Below are 14,134 nucleotides of genomic sequence, written 5' to 3'. Positions count from 1 at the left end.
GAATTTAGACAAAAACGCTTCTGCAGGAAACAGCTGGCGCATGCCTGTTAATGTCATTATAGTGACAAGAAGACTTAGAGGAAGATGTCTTGCAGCTGAAACTACCTTAAAATATAATATAAATGATATAAAAACATGAAAGGGTAAACAAGTAAAACACTGAACAGGTTTTAATACATTCCTTCATATGAGCCAATGCCACACAATATGAATTCTTACAGTCATACTGGAGCATGTAAAATGTGTCAATTTATATTAATTCTCTACTCTCAGCCTTTGAGTGTTTTGTGGAAATAAGGGATTCAAAGTAGTCTATAAAGTTTATTGATTTTTTGTTGTTGTTAAGTACATACAGGTCAATCAAATGCTTGGAAAGTAAGCAAAAACAAATCAAGTCTCATAATTAGTATCTAACAGGATTAATTATATTTCTCTTTATGTAATATTTTAATTTAAAAAAATGAAATCAATCTGTGCAATGCTGGAAAAGCAGGTGCTTACAACTCCATTTCTAATTTGTAACATTTGCAACATACAATGTATTTTAGAAAGAAAAAAAAAAAAAGACCAAGCTATACATGTCAAGAAATTAAATATGTCCAAAATGTTTCCTTATTAAAAACCAATGCATTCCTAAGGCAAGAGCAACTTGTCCAACTTCAGGAATTGTGAAGAAAATGTGCCCATTATATTATATTATATGCAAGCCAAGGGACCGGTCTGTCTTGAAGCGGTTATTAACCCCTTGCTTGTATAAACCTTCACAATTCCCAATGTTATAACACAATGACAGTCTTAAATTTCTATTGGAAAACTGAAAGCACATAGTTACAAGCAAAACAGGCCCAGACAACCGCAGTTCCACAAACAATTCATCATAACTCACAAGTAGGTACACTGCAGAGGAGGACCACTGTCAATACTGGAGCCAATTTAAGTGCAACTTGGTATGGGTGGGAAATATCAGTTATCTTAACTAACAAATTCTTCTTGTCAGGTAGATTCACTTTGTATCATTCTCAGTCATCACAAAAAAGTCAACAGAAAGTGAACTGCAAATGAAGCAACCAGAAGATCTTCCTCTTTTTCTTAAGCTAGTTTGAAAAAGGCAATAACTCTGTTAAACTACAATAGCTGTATCTGTAACATGTTGGATACCGTGTACAGTATGTGTCCCTCAATAAGAAGAAGAGAACAGCTCTGGGTGCTATCATCCGGGGCTCTCAATACTCTTTATGCATACGTTCCTGAATACAAAGGCTGATATTCACGCTGTCTCCTGTTCTTGCATGTGATCACACACACACTCAGCATCCCAAAAAACTGGAAGAGAAAAGAAAGGGGAAACGTCAGCCGAACATCACTGTAAACCATGTTGTCCTGGCAACAGATTTCCTGAAAAGGGTCAAAAGGTTGTAACTGCCGGCACCTGGTTTATTCAGGCAGTAAATAACATTTAGTTTTTATTAAAAACTGAAAATGTTTACATTCTATCATCACTCAGTATGCACAGCCTAACAATGCTGCATTAACAGCTGTGGTCATAAACTGTACTTACAAATATTTTTCTACAACTAGTAAGGAATAAGATGCACATTTTTTTTTTATTCCTTTCTATCCCATTTTAGATTTGTTTTTGGAGAGATCCCAACACCCGTGTAAGTTTCTAATGGAAAGGTTACCTTCAGAATGGCAAATCCCAGGATCACCAGCATGGCATAACTCAGCACATCTTGCAGGATGCGCGCCAGCTTGGATTCACAGCCCTGTGCAGTGGTTGAAGATCAAAGGGTTATAACATACAATAGGACTGCACCGTGTCTACTTTTTCACTACCTTGAAATACCTAGTTACATGTATGTAGATGTAGAGGAGTCAACAGCTTGCCAATGCAGAGTATAAAGTTTCAATATTTAAATCTACCGGTATTTAGATCCATAAAAACGGACCCTGTGTTTATCGTGATATTACATCTCAATCATCCATACTTCTGTAATTAATGTAAAAATCCAAGCAACCAGGCTGAAGTTAAAGCTTCATAATTGTCTTAAAGCTATGAAGCATGACTTGGTAACACTGCAATCAATATTGACTTGGTTACACTGCATGCATACTGAATTTCAGTTGGTGCACATGTATTCCTTTTTACTGTGCAGCACAATAATGAACATCACTCCAAACGGTGTATATATCTGTGAAATATAGCTGAACACTGTTTGCAAAGACTGTACACCAATACGGATTCCATTCGACGGATGAGCCCATCTTTACCAGAGTGTAGATGTTTTCTGTTTGGTTCATGCTCCCGGTGCAGTTAGTAAAGCCCTGTTTGCAGCAGCTCTCAGGCACAGAGTGGTTACCAGTGGAGTTGTACCACTGAGTGGTATTCCAGTCAATGTAGCTATTGACTCCACAGCACTGCACCTGCAAAGCAAATAAACAGCACACACACTATTACCATACTAGTGCAAAATGACACTGAGCATATGGCCGCATTTTTTATTTTATTTTTTTTAATTTTGAAAGCAATGAATCAGGACCCTTTATTGTTTGAACACGTCTCACTGCGTCTGTAAGCACTAAAATGAAAGCGATCACTAGTGCTTGCAAGCCTTAGGATAGCAGCTGTCTAACACAACACAACAACTATGACATGCTTGTACACAGTCTGCTGATTTTCAATTTACCTGTTGTTGCAAGTAATCCACTGCCCTGCTTTCAGCATTACTTCCATCATACTTCTGGAATACATCATTCATTGATCTCTCAACATCACTTTTTATCTTAAAAAAAAAAAAAAACAACAAAAAAGTTAGATAAAAAATAAGAAAACCAAAGCCAAAACTTGACAGCTAGACAGTGGTTATCCAACAGTTACATCAAAATAATACTGAACTGAAATAATACTGAACTGAATGTTTTTTTAAGATTAGATGTTCAAGATCATTCATCTACTGTGATAAATCACATGAATAGTCACAGAGGCTTGTAGTAAGGGGTTCAAGAGAAGTAGCAGAGTTCCGAAAAATAGTCTTATACGTCCCCACGTGTTGCTACAACTTTTTAAATAACGTACCTGTCATTTTTCTGTTCATTGTTAACATCCTGACAACTTTTTACACTTATGACTTTAGTCTGTTTCAAAGTTATTTAAAAAAAATCCTAATAGGGGCTTTGGCTTTTCTGTACCACACCACATCATGGGTCGTTATTCCTTGTGGTACCTGTTTGGCGGACATTTTGAAAAGAGCTTTGAAGCAGAGTGTAAAAAGTTATCAGGACGTTAACAGTGAAAAGAAAAAAACTACAGGTACATTATTTAAACAGTTGTCGTAACACATGGGGCGTGGAATGCTAGATTTTTTGGATTCCTGCTACATCCTCTTTAACCAGTTTCAGGCAAATCCTAGTTTCCCCAGAAATACATATTTTTCCATTCCTGCCAACTGCTCTTTGTTAAACATTTAGAAAAGCCTGAAAAAAGGGCTACTGGTTTTATACTCTGACTAATTGGAAAGTATGTGTCAGTAACTAATTCCTGGACTCACTTACCCGTCCCTGGTAGACGATTGCAAGCACAAAGGCAGCAACTTCAGCAGCAAAAATGATCAGGATAATGACCAGGAACTGTGGGGAGAAAGCAAGAAAAAGAAACAGTAAATATTTTCAAATAGTTAAAACATTAGTTACACATTAGTCAAACACTTAATTTATGTGAGGGAGTACTAAAATCGTAATTCAGCCATCATCTTGTTTAAACGGAACATCAGTTTGACTACTGGGGTAAGCACCTTTAGTTTTAACAAAAGTACTCAGACATAAAATGTTTTGTATTACATACAAGAAAAAAGGCGGCGAGCCTAAATTATTATTTAATTAACCCTACTGAAGATACTTAAGATAATTAAGGGCCTGCAATGGTAAAGTCAAGGTTGTCTACCCCTGCACTAGGTTATTTTACCTGGACAGAAGTTCTAGCCAACATCTTTTTACTGATATTATCCTGTTGGCTGCTTCCTTTATGACTAACCAGCTTTGGAGCCAACCTTTGACCTCAAACACATTGCTGAGGTGAAATAATTTATGAAGTGCATGGATAAGAGAGTACCTGAAAACATGCAGACTGGGAGCTTTTCTTTATCTATCGGTTACCAGATAAGCTTTAAAAAATGAAGGCGTTTGCTACAACATGTGTGTCTTTCAAAACCGCACCTACTAAAAACATACCTGTTCTACCGGTAATGTGAATTAAACGGTTGGTTTATTTGCTGTTTTTATTTTAGAAAACCAGAACTGAAAACACAAGCATCATCCCCCCCCCCCCCCCCCCCCAAAAAAGGAAGCAATGTGGTATCGTTTTTTATTTTGGAAATATTTCTACAGTAACCACACACTTTAGTACAGTTTAGGGCAGCAATATTTCAATTTTTTATACTTATATTTCATATTTTTCATTCTTCTTTCACAACATAATCTATTGACTGATTTGAAAGCGTGAATGTCTGTCAATGGACCAGCTGTGTGTACAGTATAGAATAGTTGATTAAAACAATTTCCAGCACCATGACAATTTAAAGTATCATCGAAAGCTGGATGGAATGGTATAAACTGTGCATGATGTACAGTAGTTTACTTTGCACACTGAGATTTATTCTAAACCCAATCTCAAATCACCCTTCTCCCCACTAACTTAATATACTTTTCAACATATAAAAATGGAAAGTCAAACCTATCCAAAACACAGGTACACTCTAATCTGGCCTGCATGTGGTGTGTAAAATTGCAAAATCGACAGAGAAAAGCAATTTACTTACAAATCCCAGTCCAACACGAGACTCCCGTAGTGTGGCGCAGCAGCCAATAATTCCGATGATGAACATCACCACGGCAACAACAAGGATGATCACTGCAGGCAGCAGAGTGTATTTGTCTTCCAGGAAGTTGTCATAGTTTTTGTAGCTGGTGAACACATAGGATCCCACGTAAGAAAGACAGGCGCCTGCAAGCTTAATCAAAATAAAAAGTATAAATTAATATTTTCAATAAAATGTACATAATGAGCATTAGATCTAGTGGTTTTCAAGCCACTCTAATATACTGTCCAACAGATGGGTAAAATACAGGCAGGAAGTACAGTTAGAGGAATAACAAATCAAGCCACCCAAATCATGACAACAGCGAAATGGGTGGAAATTTAAGCTATAATACTATAGCAGTTACCATTACTGTTGATAGAGAGTGTCATGTGACCTTGTTTGAGAAACAATGTTTTATACTTATATGGATTCCTCATCATGTTTGTTTATCAAAATGTACTGTATAGTTTTATTACAGGATTTGGAATACCAATGAAAGTGACAGAGATCAAACAACATTTAAAAAAAAAAAATTATATATATATATATATATATATATATATATATATATATATATATATATATATATATATATATATATATATATATATATATATATAAATATATAATTTTTTTTTTTTTTACCTAAAAACAAACAAACAAAAAAACCCTACAAACCTACACACTATCTGGGTTTCTCTTCCCATCTGGTTAAATTAGTAGAATATACTGCCCCGCATTCCCTCTTCCCACAAAATCTGCCAGAGTGTCACTCATGTTATTACGAAACCAAATGTTCCAAATTGTCCCCTCAGCAGGGGATTTTACAATCTCAGTTAACACTGGGAGGGGTTTTATTAAAAGACATAAATCAGGAATAACATTATGGTTTCAAATTAAGGTTAACCATCAGAAAATTACAGGACATGCCCATATTCAACAAGCAAAGACCTTGTAAAACCAAAGTCTTATTATAAGTGACTCTGCATCAGTAGTTATTGATGCATAGTTCACCTCCTAGTCTCCAAGTCGCTTTGGATAAAAGCATCTGCAAAATGATGAATTATTATTATTATTATTATTACTGTTAATAATAAGCCTGCACTCAAACAGTGTAAGCTTTTACCTTTGAAAATAAGATTAAAGGAATAGAACATAATGTCATTTTATATATGTATCTAACACGTGTGTTAGAAATGGGTCAATTCTCGTTTCTGTTGAGTTCAAGGTTCCTCCAGCCATTATGGCTCAGTTTAAACTGTATGCATGTGACTGAATACTGTAGCTTACAAGTTGTATGCATGTGACTGTAGCTTACAAATGGAAGCAGCAAAATTAAAAATATTGCTCAGTTCATCATCACGACTCAGCTGACTGTCAAAGACGTTTCAAATGACGAGACTGGGTCTTGTGCTTCCAATATGGAAAAAATGAAAACCATACATCAAAATAGATTAAAAAAAAATAGCTTCCTCTTTTATTAAATCACACCAACCAAACCAAACAAACAAACAAAAAAAACAACACAAAAACAGACACAGCTTGACCAACCTTTGTTCCCACATAAATCGTCATCACTGGCAATTTAGAGGCAACTTATCCGTTTCCATTTAAATATTTAGGTACTACATTATGATTTACAGTATATATCTGTAAATGTTTCCTTCCTGTATTACATTGTTTGTGTCAACAGGGCTGGATAAACCCCTGTGTTCACAGGCACAAGTTAATGATGAATAATATTGCATAAAGGGAAACCCTGCAAGCACAAGACTGATACAGCACATAAACAATACATCTGGCCAAAAAACATTTACACATCAAAACAAAACTAATGAACAAGCTAAATAAATAAATAAACAAACAGGGACGCCATTTAAAGACAGGTAAAACAGGAGGGCACTGTTTTATAACAGAACAAACATGCAGCACATTCATTAAACCAGAAAATGCAGTTTACACGACATCGGTTGATGTGCTTTATAAGCACCTGCTCTACCTGTACTGTAGTAATAGAAACAGACACAGAGTGATGTTGTGTCAAGCAAGTTTCAGGAGGACAGAACCCTTGCATTTCTGCTCTTACAGCTGCCTGTGGGGACTGCAACAAGGTCTATCTTCTAAGAACGTATAGAGTGGACAGAAGGCCAACATGTGGTAACATTGAATAAACTGTATAGGAAATTGAAAGGACCAAGCGACAGCAGTTTCATTTTTTTGGTATGCATAGAGGGAAAGTAAATGTATCAGGGTACTTTTTAAATCAAAAGAAAGTCTAGATTACCTCAACTATGTATAATGTAATACCCAGAATACAGGTAGCTAGACTGCTGCTGGTTTCCCTTTGCAGCATCCCATGACTGGAATAATCCCACTGGGGACATACCAGTTACTGGCACTGTGCGTTTTATTTCATCAGCATTGTTCTTGAAGTAAAAACTGAATAGAAAAATACAGAAACACAGAGTTAAATGTTCAATTTCTGAACAGTCCAGTTCTGTAGCATGCTCCGATCATGTACTGTACTAGTTCTGGTGGGTCATTTCCAAAGTAAAAAGCTACATATAGTTCTTTATAATCACTGCTTTTAAAGTGAGAGAATATCAGGTCTACAGTGCACTGCTGGAATGCAAATATCCACAAAGAGCTCCAGCTGACCTGGCAGATACCACTATGTGTCCAAGAACCAACTAAATCAGCATTTATTATTATTATTATATAGCCAATAATGCACTTAACAAGTTCATAGATATGGATTTTTTTTTTTTCTAAAAAATTAGAAAATCCCTTAGCCTGTGACCTATGCAAATATATGTGGCCACAAGAAGCGTCATGTGATCCACTGAACCTATAAGCTGTGTGAAAGTGTGCAGATAATCAGTAACAATCATAGGAAAGCAGTAGGATCTGTCCATCTAGACACTCCCCGACGTCCCTGGAATGGAACTCTTTGGGGAAAGCCACCACTTTAAAGCACTCTGGACACAAGAAGGTCATGGCAGATGAAGCCTGCAGACACGTGCAATGGATTGTGATACGAAACAGACGTGATCAATTGACCCAAATTACAGAAAGCTTCCACACTGGACAACACACACCTTTTTCCACTGAAACAAGTCCAATAAAACAATCCTACTATCAAGGCTATTCTATTTTTTTGCGAACAATGAAACTTGGCAGGTAGCAACAATACAGTGGCCCAAAGATAGCCCATTGACTGACACAAAGGACCGACCTTCCACTGTGGGTAAATTGCCCCCTCCATAGCAAATGTAATACAGGGGGAATTTTAGGTTTATGGGCTAGATTTAATATGGCTTTTTTCAAAACTGGATACAAAGCTATAAAAGGGCTTTTTTTATTTTACTTATCATCCAAAACTATAAAAAACGCTCACAATTGCTACATTGTAACTTTGCAAGAGACGAGTAAATCTGGTCCTGTGATTTTTAACTCAGCAAGCTAGAGGGGGCGAGTTAGCAGCATGGCTCAAGAATGTGCGTCTTACAGTACACTGGAATTCTATGCCAGCAAACAGCCTATTAAATTGTCTTCCTCTGCAGATCTTTAAACTAACATTGAAATCTACATATGTGCTCCACCAGGATATTTATGATTGGTTTTATATAACTGTATAGTGCCTGGGGCTGCTGATGCGAGAAAATAAACATTTTATGTGTTTAAGTTTATTTTACATAAATTATAGATATCACCACAATCTCTGTTTCTTCCAGCAATAGTTTACAATAAATAATCATTTTTTCCTGTTTTTAAAGTCAATACAAATAAATAAATAAAAAGGAGCAGATCAAGCTTTTTTGCTTGATTCTGTTTCGCTTTACATTTTCAGAAACAGATGTTGATTAGTGCAGCAACACAGTGGCAAGAGGAGCAATCTAATCTAACGCTGGTAAAATTGCACATAAAGAGACAAAATGAGCGCTTTGTTGGAACACATCAAGCTGATTTTCTTCAACTCTATTTAACAGATTTGTAACGGAAATGAAACAAAAACCCACAAAACAAGCCTGGGTTTTCCCCACAAGAAGCAGTGTTCTTGTTTAGTTATGTATCCCTTTGTAACGCTACAAGTCAGACTCTAATATCTGTGACTTGTTGGCGTAACAACATAAGGATTTTTCACATAGGACATGTCAAAGTTTCCCCATCACTGCATTACTGGGGATGTAATCCGTCACAGGGAAAACTAAAATACTCAGTAACTTCCAAGAGCCCACTGTACTGTCACTCAGTGGTACTATGAAATCCCCACACCTGCAAATGTTTTACCAGTAGCAACCTCAAAAGACACTTAAATTGGAAAAGGCACGTTTCCCTCAGACAACATTAAAAAACTCCTCCCTCACCTTTAATGTTTAAACATTTAGCCCATTAAAAGATTCCAGGTGCAAAGTAAACCACAAATTATACCACAATAGAACAAGCCTTTACTGTATATAGCAATGGCAATGGCAATTTGATAAACTGCCAAAGAGAAAGCTAATGAATAGTTAAACAGAGGCAAGTCTTTTACTTTCCTGAGTTTTTATTTAGTTCACAACTGTCAATTCCGTTTTCAATCCTGAACCCTGGAGTGAAAGCCCAGACTGGATGGTCTTGACCTGAGCTCCTCTAGCACCTGATCGATAGGGGGTCACTGAAGCAGGATGAGATGCACTATCCCAGCCAATGTGCCTCCCTAATCCACAGGAGTGCAAAGACAATGCAACATTCTTGTGGGCCCCTAGCCATGAATATAACTTGAAACATGCTCACCAGGGTTGGGATCAATTCCTGTTTTTCAATTCCAATTCCATTTCTAAATCCTTTTTTTTAAATCAATTCCCAATTCCTTCTAATGAATTGGATATTTTAGAGACATAGTATGTCTATTCCATTGCTGTGACTTAATTTCATTTTAAGCCAATTTATTTGACTAACAGTGACTTTAAATAAGTTGTTGCCACTGTGAGAAGTCCATTTTAACAGAAGACTGCTGATTGCAATTTTGATCAAATGGCGTGTTGCGATTGATTAAAAAGAAAAATAAATTATAATTCAAAATTATGAATTGACCCCAACTCTGGTGCTGACATAACTCACCTTGCACCCAGATTAGTGTTTTCATTTGTGAGGCACATCTTTAAAAGACCTTCTTTAGCAGCATATTTTTTAAATACATTTAACAGTTATTATCACTTTTCGGATTTTCACAAACAGTGGCAGGATTGGTATTAACCCCGTAAATTATTTTGATTAGCTGACATCATGACGTCTGTTTATGCAAACTGTCCCATGCGGCGTTATCACGAGACAGTGTTACATTAAGGATCAGAAATCCCAATTAAAATTTACGACAGAGATTCCACTTCTCACTAGTGGTCAACATTGCATTTAATCAATCCATTTGTCAACTCGTGTGTGACACACATTGGAGGTCTAGATTCTCGAGGCTATCCAAATCGTCATTAGCGCAATTACAATTAAAAAACGAGCAAGAAACAACTTGATACAATCAACAAGCTGCTACAGTAAGTAAAAAAAAGTCGTAGTTGTTTATATGTAGTTGTTGATAACTTTACTGGGTGTGTTTCCCCTTTCTGAAAAAAACGATTTGGAGTATGTATAGCTTTTGAGGATTTAGCCCACAGTATCAATTACCACGTAAATGTAAAATCAATGTTGTCTTTTTCTTATTTCTAAAGGAAATGTCCAGTCTAAAATAGCTTGGGCGACTGTTTTATGCTGAATTTCAGTCATAAATCAATTATGATAATTTCACCGATCAAGCCGCATTCACCACAAACCGAGACGTGTCTAATTTGACTTAATGGGTTTCTTAGTTTGATCTTATTGCGTTTCTCTAAAATATGTCCTAACCTGCACAACTCACACTAAACTGAGCAAACTGCAGACTTATTTAATAAGTTTCCTGATAAAAAAAAAATATATAAAACAGTAAGTATATATGAAGTTGAATAACGACTGCTATTGTGTAACTTTTTTTCTGTAAACACACCTCACTGTTCATCCATGGTATAGTGCCACAACATATTCGTGACGATTTATTTAATAATATTACCGACATCATAAAATAAACATACATAAATCAAACTTACCCAGAATATTACACTGAGAAAAAGTAAAACAGATTTAGAAGTTATTATTCCACAATCCATTGTCGATTCGTAAAGCTGCGTAAACTACTATAAAACTGTATGCTTGGTAACGATGTACGCAGTAAACTCGACTTCTTCGCTAGCTGCTGAAATGTAAAAAGTGTGTTTTATAACGACACTTCCTGGTTAAATTGTGTGGACTCAACAGCACCGGACCATCTTGCATATGAGTCACTGTCACATGCTTTCCTCCAAATAAGGGGATTAATAGTCGTCTTTTTGTGCAGGGTCCTAAAGGCACCCATGTAACTAATAAAGCTACGTTTTTGCACAACGTATGCCCAAACAAAGAAAGGCGGTTAATTATCTTTGCAAAATATTGAAACTGTTCAAGGGAATCCCCACACCAAAGGTCTTAGTCAGGCTAAACTGGGGATCTTTAAATAACTACATTTCATAAAGGGAGGCTGTGTGGTCCAGTGGTTATTGAAACAGGCTTGTAAGCAGGAGATCCCCAGTTCAAATCCCACCTCAACCACAGACTCATTGTGTGACCCTGAGCAAGTCACTTAACCTCCTTGTGCTCCGTCTTTCGGGTGAGACGTAGTTGTAAGTGACTCTGCAGCTGATGCATAGTTCACACACCCTAGTCTCTGTAAGTTGCCTTGGATAAAGGCGTCTGCTAAATAAACACATAATAATAAATGAAAACTAGACACAAATTCTACCCCTGTAGTGGGAATTAGCCTCGGGGTGATAATTTGCATCGGCAAAAATTCACGGGGGTGAAAGTTAGCCGGTGGTGAGCAGGCTGGGACACGCAAGTTTTCATGTTTTTGCATCTTGGTAGACAAATAATGTATCCCCATAGGCTCCCTTGTATACCACTGTTTTAGAATCCAAATAACTTTGTTCTTGATGTTTATGGTGTAAACTAGGGGAAATAAATAAATAAAAATTACTCTGGAATACATGCAGGTCACTGACTTTGCGGTCTAGTATGGCTGGACTATTTAAAATGCGGGTTAGACTGGCTCATCAATTCACAAAGCTTGACACTGAATACCCCTGTCCCTGTAAACTACGGACACTGTCATACAATTACCATAGCAGATTATTTAGGTCAAGCAGAGGAAAAAACTTCAAAATCAATGTTGTTTTAAGCAGTCAAATAGGATACCCAGTGCCCAGGCAGTGTTCCTTTGAGTATTTCTAACTTAAACTATCAACACCCCATGTGACCTGTTTTGACCAATCAGGATAGGGTATTTAAAAAACTGTGACAGGGCAGAAGCCCTATATTATTATTTATTTCTTAGCAGATGCCCTTATCCAGGGCGACTTACAATTGTTATAAGATATCACATTATACATTATTCAGATATCACATTATTTTACATACAATTACCCATTTATACAGTTGGGTTTTTACTGGAGCCATCTAGGTAAAGTACCTTGCTCAAGGGTACAACAGCAGGGTCCCCCACTGGGGATTGAACCCACAACCCTCCGGTCAAGAGTCCAGAGCCCTAACCACTACTCCACACTGCTGCCACACTGGGAGAATGTGTTTTGTGGCTGTTTTACACAGCCACAGGTTTAATTGTTTAATTGAGCCAGCATGGGAATCACCTGACACTAATTTAATGGTAATTAGACAGGCAGGTATATAAGCAGGTCAAACTGTTGGTTCTGCATCTGCATTAAGGCTGCGGCTGCGGCTGCGGCTGCGGCTGCGGCTGCGGCTGCCTGTGTAGTAAGGCCTGAAAAGGTATTGTGACACTTGTGAAGTGTGTTTGTTTTGGTTACCGGTAAACGGCTTAGCCGTCCAGGTACAGTTAAAACTAATAGAAGTTTAGTTAGAACTCCTTGGAGGAGGTAGGCTTTTGTTTTGTTTGTTTACTTTTTGTTTGTAAATTAATAAACATACAGGCAACGTCCTGTTTTATTTGCTACCTGTGGTTTGGAGTTCCCATTATTTTACAAAGAGACAGTGGAAAAGATCCCGAAAGTGGCAAAACAACACTGATTTGCCTCAATACCCATTTTATAAAATGCAGGGAACATGTTTGTGGAATGTTATAATAGAGATAGAGGATTCTGAATGATTGTTCGTGGTATACGGTTTTTATTCACTGCAGTAGGATGTCCCAGTAAATCACAAGCTCCGAGAGGGGCGAGTGGTTTATGTAAGGACATCCTCCTAAGGGGATAAATACCACAAATATATATTTAAAATAAATAGCAATAAAATGTGTACATTTTTTATATTAAATCAATTAATTCAGGGATTATTTTACCTGGCTGATCTTTACTTTCATTGTCAACAGACTGTGCTTCGATGCAGATTAATTTTGAACCCTATTTATGGCATCTTTGCAAGCGTCTTTAGATAGAACCTTGAGCTCAGTCTGGCAAATTACATGCTCTCTGTTGTTTCCTACCTTTATCGGTTTTAATGAAGGGGCTACAGGCTGCTCAGATAAGTTAGACGCAATCAAATCGGTAACTGGTATTTCTTGACTAAACTCGTTCTCAAGGAAATCGAGAGTCCAAATCAAAACAACAATTGAAATTTGAAACTACTTCAGACAGTTTCAAGTTGTTATAAAACAAGTATAGGTGGCAGTATTGTTTGAACTACGGACACACAGCTCTGTCCTGAATTTTAGCAGCACAGCACTGGATTTGAATGTAAACAAAGATACATTAAAAACTAGTCCCGATAAGCATGTTATCCCACTCATGTTATCCCACCCATGTTATGCCTAATTCACAACAATACAGGATTATTAAAAGATTAACTAAGGGTTGGTTCATACTTCTGTCGCAGATGAATGCAATACGTCAGGCACATGACAGCTATATGAGCAGCTTCACTATTTGCTGTACTTTAAATACAGACTTCATTTGCATAATTGGAAAAATTGACATTTTAGGAGATGTGCTGAGTTTGTACCTCTTCTGCAATAGGTTTAAAAAACCCTCTCAATCACCAGAGAATCCGAAAGGGAGAATTTGATACATGAATTAGAGAGATGTGGGTATGTGATAGTGTGACAGGAAGAGCCCTGTCGCTGGTTCTTGTGAGGATGTGTGCAGCTGGGGCTCCAATCCAGTGCCTATGGGTCAGCTCCCTCTGCCTGTGCTTCCAGACAC

General features: G+C 37.1%; 1 protein-coding gene across 1 annotated transcript; it reads right to left on the bottom strand.

The window, feature by feature from the left end:
• Positions 1-308: 308 nt before the first annotated feature.
• LOC131699119 (tetraspanin-36-like) lies at positions 309-11,210 on the bottom strand. Its single transcript, XM_058995010.1, has 7 exons — positions 10,976-11,210; positions 4,815-5,006; positions 3,553-3,627; positions 2,688-2,783; positions 2,272-2,424; positions 1,683-1,766; positions 309-1,323 (listed from the first exon to the last, which is right to left on the bottom strand). Exons 1-7 carry the CDS (start codon positions 11,033-11,035, stop codon positions 1,234-1,236), a joined length of 750 nt encoding a protein of 249 aa, XP_058850993.1. The 5' UTR covers positions 11,036-11,210; the 3' UTR covers positions 309-1,233.
• Positions 11,211-14,134: the final 2,924 nt, after the last annotated feature.

Source organism: Acipenser ruthenus, chromosome 2, assembly GCF_902713425.1.
Source record: "Acipenser ruthenus chromosome 2, fAciRut3.2 maternal haplotype, whole genome shotgun sequence".
NCBI lineage: Eukaryota > Metazoa > Chordata > Actinopteri > Acipenseriformes > Acipenseridae > Acipenser > Acipenser ruthenus.
This window is presented reverse-complemented; position numbering and strand designations above follow the sequence as displayed.